The sequence below is a fragment of the Chelmon rostratus genome, chromosome 3 (genome assembly GCF_017976325.1).
Source record: "Chelmon rostratus isolate fCheRos1 chromosome 3, fCheRos1.pri, whole genome shotgun sequence".
NCBI classification, from domain to species: Eukaryota; Metazoa; Chordata; class Actinopteri; order Chaetodontiformes; family Chaetodontidae; genus Chelmon; species Chelmon rostratus.
This window is the reverse complement of record NC_055660.1, coordinates 14,900,462-14,919,440: the sequence shown is the minus strand read 5'-3', so window position 1 is coordinate 14,919,440 and position 18,979 is coordinate 14,900,462. Positions and strand designations below refer to the sequence as shown.

Genomic DNA, 18,979 nt, shown 5'->3' with positions numbered 1-18,979 from the left:
AAGCTATTTATCACCAATGTTCAATGTTTGAAACTAAAAATGCTTCCTATGTCTTGTTATAAAGAGACGCACAGAAGCGAACAAGAATGCTGATACAAATAATAAAACGCGACAAAAACTCGTTTAAACTTAAACTTTGTTCCGGTGTCCAAACGCACCAAAATATGACGGGGAGTCCGAGCCATTTCCATCAGAGCAAAGCCCAGTCCATTAATTCTGTGATGAAGTTTAAATCGGATCCGTTTAATGAATAAACCCGTGGCGCCAGATCGGCTAAATAAAGGTCAGGGGATTACCTTGACGCAATCGTTTCCACGGGCTCTTCCACAGGCATCGCTCTCCTCTCTGGCGCGTCACCTCAGTCTCCCTCACCAACCTCCACATGGCAAGTGTTTCTCCCGAACAGGCTCAGATAAACTCAAACTGAGTCTAGTCGATCTTTTCTCGCTGTACTTGAGCGAGGGGATGCCTTGTCTGGAGTCCATGGAGCTCGGCAGCGCGACTTTCAGGCCATCTCCTGCCGCTGGGGCCGAGGAGTCCTTCCGCAGGGAAACGGTGACTGCGCCGCCGATGGCGCGCAGCATTGGCTGGTTTTTCTCCCCGCTGTGGGGCCCTCGCTCCGAGGCGCGCCGCAGGAGGTTTGGAGACGGTATGAAGAGCGGCCAGGTGGAGGCATGGCTGGATGACCACTCCGACTTCACCAGGGCGTACTTTTTACGCAGAGCTGCCGCGTAAGACATTTTACACTATGACCGTGAACAGCTGATATCTAAATCTATTAGTATCATTAAAGCAGGACTGCATGAGGGACTGACGTACTGTATTTAATGTTAATGACTGTAAGCCAAGAAAATGTGGCCTTTGAAAACAGTTTTTCAAGTGTTATTGAAATAAGGTGATGTCTGCTCCACAAAAACATTTTTCATGTTCTCATTTGTGTTTTCCTAGCAAATGAGTTGTGTAATCTGCCTCCTCTGTGACTTCAGGGTCAGTGGTCCACAGGCAGAGATGTCTCCACAGCTGCCCAGGCTTCCCAGGAGCAGCTCTGACCACTCTGACCTGCTCACAAGGGCTCATCATCGCAGAGCTTCCTCTTCACTGACCGGCTCACACTTGAACATTGCGTCCTTAACCGACCGGCTCAGACCCCTCTCTTCCAATCTCAGCGCCCCTGAGTGGTTGGATCGTTCCAGTCCAGATGTGCTGGGCTGTCACTCCCCTTGCTCCCCCCGCTCTTCACGCTTCTCTTTTTCTCCCTGCCATCCACTTTCTCCCGTCTGCCCCTGCTCCCCCGACTTGCCCCACTCTCCTCAGCCTCTGCGTCCCTCTGCTGCAAAGGCCGCAGCCTGTGGCCATGGCGAGTGCTGCCCGTGGATGATGGAGCTCCTGAGAGGAGGTCTCAGCTGGATGGGCTCTGTAGCGGAGCTCTGCCAGGGGGCTGTCCTGCACGCTGGGGAGCTGCTGTCAGCTGAAGGCAGCTCCCTCTCTCTGGTAAAGAAAGACTCCAGTGGAAGGAGCACCTTGGAGGAGGTGATTCCCCCGACAGCGTTTGGGTGCTTGAGCGAAGGCAATCTGTGCAGCCATGCCCACCTGGAGCTGGTGAAGGGCATCATGGGGTGTGTGCTGGCTACAGGGTCACCAATGAACCTGAGAGACGTATCAGAGGTAAACCTTCAAACTGGCACGTCAGTTCTAGCTGACTCTGCAGTTTGTAGTGAGCTTTACACACAACAGCCTGACGAGTTTCTACACATGACAAAGCTGTCAGTTTTTCCAGGTATTTTAAATGAGGAATGAGGACTGTGCACTAAGTGAGGCACCCACTTCCTGATAACCTGTTTTTAGATGATGACAGGGTTATTTTGCGACGTGTGGGGGTGTGCTAGGGAATCCCAGATGACGCACCTGTTTCTAATCCTTTTAGAGGTTCCTTCCACTGATTAACCTCTGATTACTGAGACGCTGATGTTCTCTACTACACAGTGTGTCTTCATCCTCGGACACACCCCCGCAAAGAGGGAAGACAGCACAGCTTACTTAAGGGCTTATAGGAGGTGCCCAAACCACCCGTCCCTTTCCTCAACGCCAATGTGATTAGGAACCAGAGCCAACACCTGGCAGGGTTACACACAGCTGCTGCGTTCCAATGCCCATGATGGCATACTATTTAGTATGCCAGAGAAAGGATTTAGTATGTCCCCATACATAGTGTGTCAAATGCAGTATGCCAAAAATACCAGAAAGTCCTACTGCAGCTGCAGAGAGCAGGGTTCATACACAGTTTTGGCATCTGTTTCAAATCAGTTTGTATGAGCAAGAAATGGGCAAAGTCCAAGGCGTGATGTTATGACCAAGCAGTATGTCCAATTGTGTTTATACTTTATGCAACAGTACACACTCTGTGAGGGCAGCTGCAGCACATACTAAAAGTAAAAAGAAAATGCAGGCTATTTGGAATGCGGCACAGGTAATCCCCGGTCAGCGTGGGTGTGGATGGGTAGTTCCTAGCAACCTGGCAGGATGTGTTTAAAGCTGATGAGGAACACAGACTAATTTAAGCACACAAGAGTTACGTTTGGGAAGCGTTAAAGTCTGCTGCTCCCAAATTACATAAAGAACTTAATGCACACAATGCTTCACACACAAATGTGTTGCACTTAAGTATAAATTGTGCTTGTCTGCAATGGTCATTTAAGTGTTCACCTCCTCAGGACCCCCAATTCAACTTAGACGAGGAGCAGTCATCAAAGATCAGGACTGTTTTGAGCGTTCCCATCAAGAACCACAGGGCAGAGGTAACATTCACAACTCTTAATATTTTATTTGTTTTTTGCACACACCTCTTGCTATATCAGGACACATATATAAACACGCCTGTGGATCTTATAGCCGGATTAGTGTCGATATACTGCAGCAGTGGTTATAACACAGACTGCGTAAATAAGCTCAAACATGTCTCCTTTTCATGGACAGGTGGTAGGTGTAGCGGTAATGATCAACAAGAGAAATGGCTGCGATGGATCAGCTTCTGTTTTTACCAACATGGATGAAAAGGTGAGGGAAGGGGCTGTTATTACAGGAGAGCAAATTTTAGAGCTCTTTTCGATTGTATATTGCTTAGTATGTATTGTAAGCATGTCTGTCACTTTAATGCAAAACATATATTAACTTGCACATTATGTTAAGTGACTAATGCATTCAATTTGAGTAACGTCTGAGTTGAATTTTTATTGGCTAGGTCCTGTCCAATCATATGGATGTGCTGGGGTTGGTTCTGGACAATGTTCAGCTGTATGAGAGCTCAAGACAGGAAGCCAAACGCAGTCAGGTAACACCACCAGAGAACAATATGAAATCTGTTTCTATGTCTGTATTTCTATGTAATCTATCCGTGTGTGTGTGTGTGTGTGTGTGTCAGGCCTTGATAGAGATGGCACAGGTATTGTCAAAGGAGCACCGTTCCTTTGAAGTTCTGCTGAGTAAGATGGCTGCCACCATCATGCCCTTCACACATGCTCAGTACTGCACCATCTTCATCCCCGGCGAGCAGCCCTCAGTTGTTGAAGACGAGGTGTGTTATCCTGTTTTATTCCTGTTGTTTGTCTGTTTGCTTGGAAAATCATGCATCAAATCTAATCTCACCTAATGCGCGGTGCTGCCTGTTCCTCTGTCGGTTCTATTTCAGGTTTCATTTTCCAGAGTGATCCACCTGGAGTGTGAGGAGCTGGGCTCAACCTGCCAGATCTACAGAAGGTGGTGCCCGCATGTTGCTTGATTGATAAAGACAAAGCTTGCTTATTACCTGGTTGTAGTTAACTAACATATATTCCACGTTTTGCTTAGATGCATCAACCAAATGCTATTTTTCTTCATCCGCCATCAAACATGGTGTAAATGGTCCCATATCTTTCATTCAGGGAGCGTAACATCAGTGATATAGACCCATCGTATGCCCTTCGAACTCTAGTTGCAATGGATACACTTAATATGTCGGTGAGCTCTGAGGAATCGATGAAGAGTCTGATCTGCTGCCCCGTCAGAAATGAGAGGTCTGAAGATGTTATTGGTAAGTCCCCTTTGAATGGCAAAGGCCATTATACATTATTCATCAGTCTCAGTACTCATGGTATCACATCACAAACGCTACAGTCATTCATGCTGTGCACACTAAACGTGTAGCATGTTGTTGAGTGTCGACTTCCTGGAAAGGAAAGTTAGCTGTTTGCTAATGTGGTTCAGACTGTTAGATCAAACAGGAGAACACTTTAGTTTATGAGAAATTATTTACTTAAAATAATTTAAGTATAGAAAAGCCTTAATTGAAATTCTATGTTTGACATTTACTTTTAGGAAGTTTGCTTCTAAGTAGATGTTATTAAGTTCTACTTAATTAATGTATTAGAAATGAATATACTAATTCAGCAATACTTAAAGTGGTATTTCAAAGTGCAGAAGAAGGAACTGCAGCTCAAAGTGCTTTACAAGGAAGGCAATTACATGCATCAAGTGAGTGCTTTACAAGGAAGGCAATTACATGCATCAAGTGAGTGCTTTACATAGAAAAGACAGGATGGACATAAAAACATAAAAATGAATGACTAAAATTACAAGATATAGGTAAAAGTAGAGTAGGATAATGATGAAAATAGCATTAAATCACAGCATAAAATAATAAAATATAGGTGAAAAGAGATCCCACAGAATGCATATGCACTAGTGCACTGGTCCTGGATCTCCAACCAAAGTCCAGACAGTTCCTCCTCCTCTCAGGAGGATATAGGTTAATTTGAAACATGTCGTTCACCTTTCTCATGCTGCACAACTGTCCTCTCTGTTTCTTTATTGTCACACACTGTAGCGGTGTGTCAGCTGATGAACAAAAGGAGCAAAGACTCAGACCAGATGGAAGCCTTTAACAGATACGATGAGCGCCTGCTAGAGGACCTGGCGGTGTACTGCGGCCTGGCTCTGCAGTACGCTCAGGCTGTGCAGATCACGGAGGAGCGGAGGGCCAGCATAGAGGTCACACAGGAGGTGGGTAGCCCCCTCATTCCCCTCACATCTGTAGCCCAGAGCCAAGTGAACCTATTCAGATGTTTGCATGTGTGTTCTCTCCTGGTTTTTGCAGGTTCTTGCCTACCACATCACCGCAGCAGAGGAAGAGATCCAAGCGTTGCAGGTGATTCTTAACTTTCTTTGGTGGAAACCAACGTTTTCTCTCAGTCCAGTCTAGCCTCGCTACAGCTCCTGTTTTTTTTTTTGTTTTTTTTTTACCACCCTTCCTCCCTCGCTCTCCCTATTGTTTTTTCAGTTGTCCTGGAATGACCCCTCAGTTTATTCCTGCAGGTCAGATTAACTGGCTTTAATGCAAACGCACAGCTAATGTTCTACTGTGGTAAAGCTCTTGATTAGCTGCTATCACCGGCTGTCAGTGGCAAAGGTGACATAACCTCCCTCACCCGCATTAAATCAAGATGATTTCCCTGCCTGAACTCATGTGTTTTCACTTGTGTTTGTGGGTGTATGCGTATGTTTCAGTGGCTTTTTTTTTTCTCTTTTTCTGTTTTCAGGAGGCCACTATTCCTTCCGCTGAATCGCTGCTTCTTCTAGACTTCGATTTCTCTGATTTTGGTCTGCCGGAAGATCTGACCACCCAGGCCACCATCCGTATGTTCCTGGACCTCAGTTTGGTGCAGGATTTTAACATGGATTACAAGGTAACTGAAAGGTTACTGTTGATTTTATTAGTTTATTGAAGGTTTTTGAGATTAAGCAATAAACATGATTTAAATTTATGTTTTTACCAAATGAGCCTTTATGAAAATTGCGAGCATATTCAGTTTTTTCCAACATTTTTGAGGGGTTTTCAGTTGCTAATTTGTTGTGTTTTTTATAGTTGCTACATGTGATATATGACAGGATGTAGTTCACCTCCAGGAGTTTGACTGTTGGCAACAGATTCCTGAAGAAGTGGATCACTCCTCAGTTGCTCACCACCTCTTGTGCATGTCTCTTTCCTTCAGAGTCTCTGCCAGTGGGTCCTGACAGTGAGACGTGGTTACAGGAACAGCGTGCCTTACCACAACTGGAGCCATGCGCTGAGCACTGCTCAGAGCATGTTTGCTATGCTCATGGCCACAGAGCAACTCCAGGTCGGTGCATGCAGTTTTTGCTCAGGTTGTCTGCACAAGTCTCATTTAAATACAGTCAAAAAACTGTGTGCATCTCCTAATATGTTGTGGGCCTTGAAAGGTGACAATCGAAGAAGTGGAACTGTCACTGTTTTGACAGTTGAAGCATGTTGATGAATGTCTACTGAGTGTCTTCTGCATCTCTAAAGTTTGTCTAGAAGTCATTCAAGGACTGCAGGGTTTCTCTAGTACAGAGCAGTCTTAATTATTTGAGGAGGATTAATCTTAGACCTCCTCCAAACCCTCTTAACTGGTTTCCACGGGGATCACACACCAGACTAAATCTCCACTTAACTGACCTCTGCTGCTCACTTATTTCAGTCTCTCTCTCTACTCTGTGTGTTATAGTACCGTGAAACCGGTCATACATCCTGTTTGATGTGTCAGCATTTTGCACATCGGATGTTTTGGTGTTGTTGTGTTGGAGGGAAATAAGTTTAAAGGACACTTTTCTGTCATTTATTTGGTCTATGTATTTGTGTAACTTCTGTATCTTTGTCTTCTTTTGGGTCAGTCAGTCAGATCTGATGTGGCTTAGTCCTGCTGAACATAAATCTTTTTATCTTTTCATTAAATTAGCTCTATTTTTTTGCTCTGTCACTAGAAATAGCTGTGTTTGAACAGCACATGGACCATTAATAACACATCCATGCCAACTTAGAAAATATCCATATGACACTTGATATTTCAGCCAAGCCCGTGGCTCTGTTTTCACATGCCAGTACAGTTAAGCATGGAATAAAAAACAGCATGTTCAAAGTGCATTATCTTCAACTTCTCTATTGTGCATCTCAGTTTTTTTTTTTTTTTAAAGAGCTCGTTTTTGATGTTCTTTCTTGAGAGGTGCAATATGCATATGTTTTATTTAACTTAACTCACCAGTAGAGAATAGGGAATGTTTTTTATCCTTTATTCAAGGGTTTTGAGGTTGCACACAAAACAAAGTGTGAGTCTTCTTTCCTTGACTGTGAAAACTGCAAGAATGTACAAAATTAAACAGGTGTTCATTTCATTTCAAGAGACGAGGAAATATCTTTCTTTTTGATCTATTTCTCATTCTATTTCTCTCTCTCGCTCTCTCTCTCTCTATCTATCTATCTATCTGTGTCCATCTCTTTCTGTTTGTATTTCAGACTATTTTCTCCCGTCTGGAGATCTTAGCATTGATGATAGCCACTCTGAGTCATGACCTCGACCACAGAGGAGTCAGTAACTCTTACATAGAAAGGTAAACATCAATTTCCCTTCATTCATGGTTGTGTACATTTTCATTTGATTTATATTTATCCCATATTATACTGGTTATTCTATCAATTGGCAGTCACTGTCGTGTATTCAGCCTTTCTAATTCCTCTGTCTCTCTGTTTCTCAGGAGTCAGCAGCCTTTAGCTCAGCTGTATGGACACTCTTCTCTTGAAAACCACCACTACAACCTGTGCCTCTTCATCCTAAACAACCAGGTAAGACCTCCTTCAACCATCTTTTCATTCATTTTCACTCTTCGCTCTTCTTCTCAACCCACGAGTCACCAGTACGACCAGCCGCTCGTAAACCATGATACACTCCAGTGTTCTTCTCCAGTCACCACACTTATCTGCACACTGTCAATGTGTCTATATCTCTTTGTGTTGCATTATAATGTATGATATCATTGTTTTTGATTATTAATTGTCAGTTGTTTTTAGAATTATACACTTGGAATAGCTTCTGCTTGCTAGACAAAATGAAAATTATAATTATTCAAAAATGGCAAAAGCTGCCATGCTGGATATTCTCTCAAAGAAATGTTGCCAAATTTCCATTTAATTCTCTCTTTTATTCTTTTTGTTTTATCTGAGTCTTTGTTCTCTGAACAGACAGCTTGTTTTATGCCTGGCTGCATCGTATAGCTGGTGGTCGCTGAGTCAAAGTCTTCATTTCATGTCACTCTCTTCTTCTCTCAGGGGAGTCAGATTCTTAGCGGTCTCTCTGCAGAGGACCACCGAGCTGTGCTACACATGATCAAAAGGGCCATCCTCGCCACTGACCTGACCGTCTACATGGAGTATGTTGAGCCAGAAAATGTCAAAATACCTGTAGTCAAGCAATGCGTATGTCTTGTTTTACCCCTGATACCCTTCTTTGTTTCTGCTTGTCTCTCCAGGAGAAGAAAAGAGTTCTTTTCTCTCACGAAGAAAAGCAGAGTGAGCTGGAAGAGTGAGAAGCAAAGAGATTTACTGAGGTGAGAATCGAATAAATGAGAATCAGGGACATGTGATAATGACATCTATGATGGAGTGGGGCAGGGAGCTGTTATTTCATCACATTTATTCACCACACAGGTCGATGCTGATGACAGCCAGTGACCTGTCAGCTATCACAAAGCCTTGGCCTGAGCAGAAAAGGGTAGGTCTCACAGAATGGTGTTCATCTGAACACTTCACGCTTAATCACTCAGCCATTCTGAGTTCATCTCAACCTTTACCTCACTCCTCCTCCAAAACAGATTGCCAACCTGGTTGCCATGGAGTTCTTTGCGCAGGGGGACAAAGAGAGAGAAGAGTTCAAAATCAAACCCATTGTAAGTCCTGCTAGCAGGATTTTTGTCCTGTTATATTTTATACTGGTTATCAAAATGTTTTAGACTGAAATTCAGATTGGGGAGCCTGCTCTGGATTGAGGTGCCTTGAGAATCCTAATTAATTAATCAATCATTAATCACCATAATAATAATGTTGTTTATCAGAACTGTCAAATAATACATGATTTTTTCACACTCTACTTTTATGGTAGAATAAGAACCAGGTTCACCCTGAAATTCTTATTTTGCCTGTCTGATGCAGCCTTTTTTTCATGGCAGAGTCCTTCAGGTGTGTTTTAATCGCAGTTAAATTCTCACTGTTGAACTTATGTAACTTGCTTTAAAATAGCATCACACCTACCCAGCCGATGTCAGACCGTAATAACAGTAGAGAAGAAATGGAGAAATACACACAGCTATCTTTTTGCTATTCAAACACACCCGGGCGTCCTCCAGGAGGACTGTTTGAGGTGACGGCACTTTAGTTATGGAATCATGAGTGTTTTCTCATGCAGTTTCATCTCACAGGGCCTTTATACAGACTTCACAAAGTATTTTCATGGGCTGTTATTGCCTCCCAGGCTGCACTTTGACTTTTAATAGATCAGCTACAGCTGGCCTCCTATTCTAACAGCCCCTTTCCGCTCTCTTCTCACCAGGACATAATGAACAGAGAAAACAGCACTCGACTGCCGTACATGCAAGTCGAATACATTGATGACATCTGCTATCCACTCTACAAGGTGGGCATATGTGTGCAGGCCTGCAAGGAAAAGAAAACCCAATATCGTCTTTATGTGCTGTCCTGTTCTCTCATCCTCCGCTCTGATTTCCATGTTTACATCAATGTCTCCGTCTCCCTCAGACTGTTTCAAGACTGTTTGGCAGCTGCTCCCCACTGCTGAACGGCTGCAAAAAGAACAGAGAAAACTGGCTGCATCTCACTGAGGAAGCAGAGGAAAAGAACAGTGAAAATGGCCGTAGTTTAACTCTGGAAACACATAAAAGCATTGAGGACGAGACACAGAGAGAGGAGTAGAGGACTGCACAGAAGATGAAGACAAATTGCTTTGGAAGCTAAAAGGAGTTTTACTCACATGCGCCTGTTGTTCTCCATCCTCTCTTGGACAGATCTGGACTAAATATTGACTTTATTGATTAATGGGATACATACTCATCTTGAATAATCCAAGCAATGCTGCAGTTACTGTCTAAGGGCATGTCCTATCAAGTGTATGTAATGTACAACCTGTCAGTAGTGTCAAGTCTCACATAAGCAACATCCATCTGTTTCATTACTTGTTAAGAGTTGAGAAAAACAATAATTTCTTCACTATATCTGCACATCCTCTGTACTTTGTATGTGTGTATGCAGTCTTGAGAATGTATAGATTTGTGAACACATCCAGATTAGAAAAATTGCAACAAATCAAATAATATTTTGATGTAAATGATTTTCCATGTTATCACCTAATATCAAACCAGCACGCAACTTTTTGTTGTCCACCCTTTGATGTAGTCAGAGATGACTTATACTGAGATTTAATACTGTATGTCTTTTTTACAATAATGAGAATTATTATTGACATCTTGTGCTTTAAAGACCAGGCAAACAGCAGTTGGAGACCAAACAACTATGGATCGCAGTCACAGGCCAGCACTGAGGTTTGATGGCTACAGCAGTGTGGAGAATTCTCCACACTGTGCCAGTGCTACTAAATGTTTGCAGTCTGGGGTCACAATTGTTAGGTTAGCTAGTGAATATGCAAACTGCAAAGAAGTTTCATGCCAAACACCACGTCTGGACTCTGAACTAAAAAGTCAAGGGTGGAACAGCATGGCATCGGTGACATTCAGTCCAGATCCAGCAGCGTCTTCTCACTCAGATTCACGCAGTATTACTGTTCATTACTGTTTAAATGACACAGTACCTATTTGTTTTTCTTCAGTACCTTCATTATGACATGTCCATATGACTTAAAATGAATTATGATTAAAACGTTATATTGAATTGGTCTCATACAGCACATTTATTTTGATTGCTAACGTGTAATTAATTTATTACTGTACACTTCTTTATTTTGGGCTTCAGTGTTTTTTTACTGTATCAAATTACATGGAAGCTATTGAACAAAAACATCAATAGTTTTCCATGAGACTATTTCTATAACATAGAAAAAACACTAAATTTCTATATAAAGAGATTTGTCCTATGTGACCTGTGTAGTAATCATTTTTGGTAATGATTTGGAGTCAGTGGGTCGCATGATGTAGAAATTATTTAAAAAGCCCCAATAATTTTCCATAAAAATATTTCTATAAAATAGAAAAAGCACTAAAATCCAATATGAAGAGGTGTGTCTTATTTTTCCAGTGTAGCAATTTTTGGTATTGATTTGGAGTCACTGGATGACACATGTGGTCACTACTGACAAAAGTGTCACTATTTTCTCTTGAAATATGAATGAAAAACACATTAGCAACAAAAATATAAAATAAAATCAAACGATATTTTAACAGCACTGGACCTACAGAGTGTGTTTCTCCTGTAGGACCAGTGTTGTTTAGAAAGCCTTACACATTTATGAATTTTATCACCAATGAAAATGACATGCCTATTGCGCATTCTGAATTTCTTAGCATACTGATGCTATTAAGCTCTGCAGTTACCAACCTCGGCCTCTGGGGGCAGTGATGCGCTTTAACGCAGCGCAGTTGCTACCGAGTCCTACCCGCAGAAGAAGACGCCGAAGGAGAGACAAGAGGAAGAAAATGACAGGGCGCGCAAAAAGAAAACCTAAATCCAGCCAGGTAATTTTTCTGACCATCACTTCTGCTAGGCTCCAAAAATATCCGTTTAAAGCGCGGGTTCAGCAGGCAACGAGCTGCTCTGCCTGTGGTTAGAATAGCTACGAAGCAACTTCTGATAAATGCAATGGGCAGAAGTGTTTGGCACGCTGTCTGAGCAGCAGCGGTCAGACGACAACATGGCAGCAGCACTGCTTGTTCATTGACGTTCACAAGTAGCTGCACACCCGTCTTAACACAACGTTTCGATGGTGTGCGCAGTATACAATTCAGCAGCGCTGTCCTGGACCGCAGTGTTTGTTTTAGCTAGGTCACCTTAACGTTACCTGCTAAAACACTGTCGCGGGGGAACGAGTGAGTGACGTATTGATGTGATTCGTAGTATGATCCCACAAAGGCCATACATCAGTGCCCTGATGGCCAGCATTTGTTAGCAAAGGTTTCACGAAGCTGTTTAAAAAAAGATTTTGATTCTTAACTTTTGCCATGGCCTCGTCAAAGGTGTCGTTCTCGGTCCCTTAACAGTCGTTTGCCCGATATAAGACATAGAGCCCCGAGCACAGCTCTATTTGGACTTGATTCAATGCAGCTCAGGGTAATAATGATCGTTTTTTGTTTATGCTGTTGTGCCAATTCACCTTGATGGTCATTTTGTAGGCTGTGGTTGTGTTACACTGAAATGTGTTGTCATTTTTTGTTGTTGTTTTGTTATTTCTTATTTAAGGCAGATGTGGAAAGCACAATCAATAACATTCACGTTATTTGACAACAAGACTCTGTAACTGTATGTCAGTTAAAACATGAAATCTTAAGAGTAAAAGACAGGGGACATTAGATCACAGCAGATAAAGTAAAATAAAAATGTATACTGTGGTATACGGTCAACTACGTTTGACCAAGGGTCAGTGTTTCCAGACACTGCACCAGACTTTCAAATAATAAATACATTAATGTATTTTGGCCTAGTTAGCCTTTTATTGTGTAGCATTTTCACTTTCCGGCATTCATGTTTGTTTTTGTTTTTTTTGCCCATATCAGTGTGAACAGATATGGGAATATCCATAATGATAACTACTAGATACTTAACTAGAAAACACTCTCAGACCTCCACCAAGGAGGCTGTTCACTGAGGAGTGATGCTTTATAAAACAGGAAGACAGGGATTTTGAATTATTTGTCAGGCAGGCAAAAATGTCGCTCTCGAGCCTAAAGCAGAACACTAATGGAGAAAACCACAGTTTAAATGAAGAATAGTCAGACAAATATGTATTCATCATCTGCTTTCATTAAGGCTCAACCTGTCTGCCTCATTTGCAATTAAAAGGCTGCTTTGCAAAAGAATACACTCTTAGGCGTCACCATTACACAAAGCATGCAACTTTCCAAAAATCATAACCTGAGCAGTCAGAGGCCGTCGCTGACAAATTGCCACCTTGATAGCTGGATATTCCAGTGGCTTTATTAATCAAGCTTTGACTGAACAAGACAAGCCACAAGTGCATCTTTTAATGCTGTCTGGACTCTCACCAAATATAAACCTTTTGCAGATGCTGAGGTTTTTAATGTGTGTGGTCACTGTTTTCAGATCTGTGGACAGGATAATTTCCTCTGTTAAGCAAATACTTCTGTCTGCTTCAAGTACCACCCGACATATCTATGTGTTGGCAGAAGATGTCCAGCGACTTGTACTTATTGGGCTGAAGGAAGCACTGACCACTTGCGCATCATGCAAGACAAAGAATACATGTGCAAAATCGCATTTTTAGCAAACATATTTTCCAGTTTGAAAGCACTCAGTGTGCAACTACAGGGGAAAGAAAAGTCTGTGGTGGATATGGTGATAAGGTTTGCTGCCTTTCGGAACAAACTTGATCTGCCCCATGAAGATTTGTTTACACAGTTATCAACACGTTAATGACAGTTGGTGTAAGCAACGTCACAGAGAATATGAAGAAATTCATCACACAACTGAGATAGAATTTCTCTGCCATATTTGATGACTTTGACATTACCAGCGATGTCACAGAGTTTGTGCACGATCCATTCCCGATCAGCACAGGTGAAAAAAGGTGGTGCTGTTGGAGGAAGTGCTGATGCAGAGTAAACTAATTCACATCCAGGCCTTGAGCCAAATGAAAGCTGCTCTCCGTGGTGCTGAAAACTTGAGCACTTTTTGGATGGCTTGTTCCAAAGGTTAATATGTGCTTGCCATGTTTGTGTCAAACCTATACATGTGAATTTGCATCCTCAGAGATGAACACCATCAAGACGCTGCTTGCTGCGGCAAGATATCCTAAATACTGGAAGGCATTTTTTTCCTCATCACATTTTCTAAATTCATTAATATTCTGTGGGCCGGATGTGGCCTGCGGGCCATCAGTTCACAATCACTGCTCTTATCTCTCTCTTATAATAGTGTTCTTATCCCCACAGGAGCTTAACATATAAATACTAAAAGATGTTGACACATAATGTACCTGCACATGTATGTTCTGTATGCACGCACACACACACACACACACACACACTTTAAACTGAATAGAGAAGGTATAACCAGTAGGTCAACTGGTTAATCAAACACCTACCAGTGTGACCCAATGCAATTCAAGTAATTGCTTTGTTGCTGTATTAAAATGCACCAGTTGTATCAAATTAACTGACAACTCAATGTCTAACATAGATGTTTGTCTTACAATATATTTCTTCAGGAGTCGGGAACAGGCAATGGGGAGTTGAAGAAAGCCCGTATTGATGAACCCAAAGCCATGCCATTATCAGAGGTGGATTCAGATCAGCGTGATGAGATGATGCAGCTGTACAAACTTCAAATGCCAGAAGATCTGTACCACTTCTGGGACTTCTGCAAGGAGCTTTGTCCTGACAGCCCCTGTGGTATGCTGGGAACATTAATCTAATTTATCTTGTTACAGAAATACTGATAGAACAGAAGGTGCATCTGACATTTAATCAATTCTTCTATCTATAGACCTGGAGAAAACAGGATGGACCCATATATAACCAATGAAAAGTCTGGACAGATGGGCTAGATGCACAAATGCTCTACCAGACTGTTTGTGAAAATACACAGTAACAAACATCATAACAACATTTGAGGAAACCTGCTGACCAAACTTTACATAATGTCTTTGTGAGATGTCGCATTTCTGTTTGCCAGTTTTGCATTGATCTTGTGGTCTCGAGTTGCCAGTCAATGACAGTTTAAACAACATTATATTCCAACATCCCATATAGGCAAAACAGTTACTGACAACCAGTAATCATTTATGTTATTAGGAGTAAAAAATAAAATAAAATAAAAATACTCTGAAGTATTTTCTTAAACGTTTCCCAAAGTGACATTTGAAAATTCCTGCTTTTGTGTTACAAACAGTCCAAATGTATAAAAGAGGGAAAGAAAAGAGAAAAATATGAAATCTCAACATATGAGATGCAGGAACCAGAAAATTATGGAATATATTCAGTGTGATTATTATTGTACTAATTTGTAAATTATCTTTCCAAAGTTTCATCTTGCTTCATTGTTCAGCAAGATGGAAATCACCCATAAAGGACAAAAGTGAGGACACAGCATATTACCAAAAGCTTTTAGTTAAAACCTTGAATTCACAATCAGTCGATTTATTGATCCAACAAGAATCCCTCACCACTGTGTAACATGTGCTGGATGATCTGTCTTTGTTATTGGGCTAGTGTTTTGTAAGATCAAATCAAGATAAAGGGAAACTACTGTAAGAATTTGATTTGAGCATTTCTTTGAGCTTTCTTAGGTTTGTTTATACTGTTGACTGAATAGAAAACGATGTATATATACAGTGTATATTAACCTGAGTTTCAAAACCGTCCATCGAAATGTAATTTGTGTACTCAAATATTTCAGCTATGTCTGTATGTCAGTTTTTTTATTATGTTTTAATCTTTATAGGTGCACTGAAAGACACACTTGGTTTGCAGCTGGTTGGTCCCTTTGACATTCTGGCTGGAGCTCACAAAAACTGCAAGAATCCTCAGCCCAACTTCCACCTTCACTGGAGGTATTATTATGACCCGCCGGAGTTTCAGACCATCCTTCTGGGGAGTGAGGACAGTCAGCATCACATCGGCTACTACAGGTATAAAACACATACCCTCTGAAGTCTGTGATGGTGTTGGATCAGTGTTAATTTTACTTGTATTAACTTTGCAAACGAACAGTCACTACACATACCAGCTACAGTAAGAGAACACAGTCTAGCCAGTGAGGGGTGGATAATATGTAAACAGTAATAACTCTATGTAGTAGGCCTGATCTGCTGAATTTATTGTTCCCACCAGAGATACTCCAGACTCCCTCCCTTCATTTGTCGGGGAAAATGAAGCCAAGAAAGGCTTCACTATTACACAGATGGGGGACAACGTGTTTGCTGCTGTCCTGTGAGTACTAACCACCACATATTCACCACACGGAAACATATACTTGTTTTCACTTTCAGCTGCTTGGTTAAAAAAGAAAGTTTGGTCACATTTTATATTAAGGTTCAGATATTCTCCATTAACTAGTTGCTTATTAGCATTTATATTAGTAGCTCTACTGATTAGGATAATCTGCCTTATTGTGTGTGTGCCCTTGTCTTCACTTTATTGAATAAGACTTCTCTCTCCTTCCATGCATGTCATCATCCCTAATGTTGATCCCTTTGTTCCTTCCTCCATCAGCCTGTATCTGTTGAGAAGGAGGAAAGAGAAGGGCGGCAAGAAAGCAGCAACAGAGGCTTTGGAAAGCTTGGAGGCACAGCTGAAGGACAGGGCAGAGACGCTGGGCCTGTCTCTGGAGCAGAAGACCAAAGGCATGAAACAGAGAGATAAGAAGGTAACATACCATAAACAGTAGCATTGTCTTCAGTGTATTATTTTTGGAACTCACTCCTGATACCTCTCTGGATTTCTACCTCTGTGTTGCTTGTCCTTAAGACTAAAAATGGAAACCATTGCCGTGTATCAGTTCAATAATATTTACTGTTGACCACATGATATTCGTCTACCAGTATGCCACGACCATTTGGAAAAGAGTCTGTATTGGTTTCAAGGAACGTCCTTTGTACAGTCACAGTGGACAAACTGAAATCATTTTAAAGTGGTTGTGGTTGTGGGTTTAAAACCACAAATATGTCTGACCAAAGTGTTTTAGGTTATAAAAAAACCTCTTGTCTACTATAGGTGGTCACCAAGACATTCCACGGTGCCGGCATCGTTGTGCCCGTCGACAAGAATGATGTAGGATACAGAGAACTACCAGAAACAGATGGTGAGCTCATGCACTCTGTATATATAGTCATAAATATAGTAATAAACCTTGATGTTGAAAAAAAGAGACCAGTGACGTCAATTATAAGTGTGCCTGTTTATTATTATTATTTGTGTTGCATCTGCGATCACATCTGTTATTACTCCGCATATACGATTGATGATGAGAATTTGCCGTTTTCCTGTCAGCTTTTTTTTTTGAGACTTAAAGAATGTATTAAACTCCAGCTGTATTTAACCTGTGAGTGATGACTTGATAATTATTTTTCTCCCTCCTCCGTATCCAGCTGGTCTGAAAAAGATCTGCAAGGCAATCGCTGAAGCCCGGAATGATGAAGAGCGCGTCAAGGCCTTTGGACCTCTCCAGGAGATGATCACGTTTGTTCAGTTTGCCAACGATGAGTGTGACTACGGCATGGGCTATGAGCTAGGAATAGACCTCTTCTGTTTCGGATCCCATGTGAGTCTCATAAAGTGGTGCATGAAATCCTTCAACGCTCACACTCAGAGATGTGACTTTATTACACCCACTTTCTTTCTGGTTCCTGGCCGTTCTCTTAAATGTACTGTATGAAAGAAAATATTCAGCATGCAAGTGCTTGCTTCAATGAACGAATCAGTTCAATTCTGTACACTGTTTTCTCAGTGTCTTGTGTTAGGTGCGTATTGCACAGAGTAAAGTCAAAGCACTCATCACAAAGCAGTGCCTAATAGGCTTGTTGACAGTTCTCAACGGTTCAAAAGATAAATTTGAGCTGCGGCATGTTGGGATTTAGTGGGATATGACGGACAGGAAAACAGATTGCTGCCTCACACTACACACATACTTTACTCATTTTTGGGATTTACAAGCCAGAGTTTCATGTCATGCAAAGGAGCGAATGTTGCAAAACTGCTAAGACTGTACTTGAAAGAAATGCATCAATAATCTTTGGTTTCCTGACTCTCCCCAGTATTTCCACAAGGTTGTCAAGCAACTTCTGCCCATGGCCTACAGCTTGCTGAAAAGGAATTTGTTTGGGGAAATTCTGGAGGCCCACCTCTCCAGCCGCAGCCATGACAACCTGGACCAGCTCTCCACACAATGAAAAAGACTAAGAAGTACACTTCAGTTCTAGCTCTTATAAGCTTTTCTCCACCATTTGTCCTCATGTTCTGTTGTTTGTCATTGTTAATGTTTCTTGGTGGTTTTGGTGCTGCTGTCATTGATTGGAACCAGTTCAATGATATCTTGTTTGTAAAAGGTAGATGTTTAATAAAGTATTTTTATATATTTACCTGTCTGATATTTGTATCTGAGGTGATCTCGATGAATCCTTAAAGTACAGAGTATACACCATTGTGTATACTTAACCTTAGTTTCACTTTTAGATTAAGGTAATCAAGGCGGGGTGTATTTTATAATTGGTTTGACTACTGCCATGATAGGTAATCTTATAAAACATGGTTTGTAGGACAGTATTGTGTTTTGGGTGTGATATCATGCAGTGGAAACAGAGGGCAGTGTTGCATATTGAAAAAGCATCCTTTGTGAAAGATGTGTCTCTCTGAGTCATCATGTCCCATAGTTAAGATAAACTCAGCAGTCGGTGATCATTTAAACTGATTAGGTAGAAGCTTTACAAAGTACGACACTCAGCTTGTGTTCTAGATGTGTCATATATTAAGCTGCAGGCCCACTAGCCGTTGCTTCCCGGTTCCCAACAAATACAGTGCACACAATTCTGCACAGATGGCCACAGATTTTGATGAAACAACTTTATTTAGGAAAATCCACCGTGTGACCACAATAAGAGCTAGAATAATATATTACATTTTGACACAACTAAATGATCACACAGGCCACAAGATTACATAATAATGGAGGACTGGGTCGATATTGTACTATGGCACAGATATATAAGGTATCAGCTAAGCAGCAGGCACACAATGAACCTAGGGCTTTTGTCGCTCCAGTGGTTTCTGGCCTTTGGGTAGTTTCCTACTTTGCTGGTTGGTAATCCTGCCTTGCTTTGGAGGTTTCTGGGGGTGACCAGGAAAACAGCGGTATGATAAGGTCATTGCATTTAATATTCCTCATATAACCACTAAAATGTATTTGCAAATGCATGTATGTACA

At 41.6% G+C, this 18,979-nt stretch overlaps 2 protein-coding genes across 2 annotated transcripts; both read left to right on the top strand.

The window, feature by feature from the left end:
• The first annotated feature begins 465 nt into the window (after positions 1–465).
• On the top strand, positions 466–10,287 carry pde5aa (phosphodiesterase 5A, cGMP-specific, a). Its single transcript, XM_041933980.1, has 20 exons — positions 466–731; positions 987–1,665; positions 2,712–2,795; positions 2,974–3,054; positions 3,239–3,328; positions 3,419–3,571; positions 3,686–3,753; positions 3,918–4,066; positions 4,859–5,034; positions 5,129–5,179; positions 5,571–5,717; positions 6,024–6,152; positions 7,325–7,419; positions 7,564–7,651; positions 8,135–8,235; positions 8,335–8,412; positions 8,513–8,576; positions 8,677–8,751; positions 9,411–9,494; positions 9,617–10,287. Exons 1-20 carry the CDS (start codon positions 466–468, stop codon positions 9,788–9,790), a joined length of 2,832 nt encoding a protein of 943 aa, XP_041789914.1. The 3' UTR covers positions 9,791–10,287.
• A 1,158-nt stretch (positions 10,288–11,445) lies between these two features.
• Positions 11,446–18,103, top strand: LOC121604492 (histone PARylation factor 1). Its single transcript, XM_041934021.1, has 8 exons — positions 11,446–11,562; positions 14,268–14,451; positions 15,503–15,689; positions 15,892–15,990; positions 16,273–16,426; positions 16,774–16,861; positions 17,148–17,320; positions 17,814–18,103. Exons 1-8 carry the CDS (start codon positions 11,446–11,448, stop codon positions 17,946–17,948), a joined length of 1,137 nt encoding a protein of 378 aa, XP_041789955.1. The 3' UTR covers positions 17,949–18,103.
• The last annotated feature ends 876 nt before the right edge of the window (positions 18,104–18,979 follow it).

Excerpts from the sequence above, each read along its gene's own strand:
- pde5aa (XM_041933980.1), top strand. The coding sequence starts at position 466 with ATGCCTTGTCTGGAGTCCATGGAGCTCGGCAGCGCGACTTTCAGGCCA. Across the intron at positions 5,035-5,128 it reads GCATAGAGGTCACACAGGAG|GTTCTTGCCTACCACATCAC; the intron begins GTGGGTAGCCCC and ends TGGTTTTTGCAG. Across the intron at positions 8,752-9,410 it reads AGTTCAAAATCAAACCCATT|GACATAATGAACAGAGAAAA; the intron begins GTAAGTCCTGCT and ends TCTTCTCACCAG.
- LOC121604492 (XM_041934021.1), top strand. The coding sequence starts at position 11,446 with ATGCGCTTTAACGCAGCGCAGTTGCTACCGAGTCCTACCCGCAGAAGA. Across the intron at positions 15,991-16,272 it reads AACGTGTTTGCTGCTGTCCT|CCTGTATCTGTTGAGAAGGA; the intron begins GTGAGTACTAAC and ends TTCCTCCATCAG. Across the intron at positions 17,321-17,813 it reads TCTTCTGTTTCGGATCCCAT|TATTTCCACAAGGTTGTCAA; the intron begins GTGAGTCTCATA and ends GACTCTCCCCAG.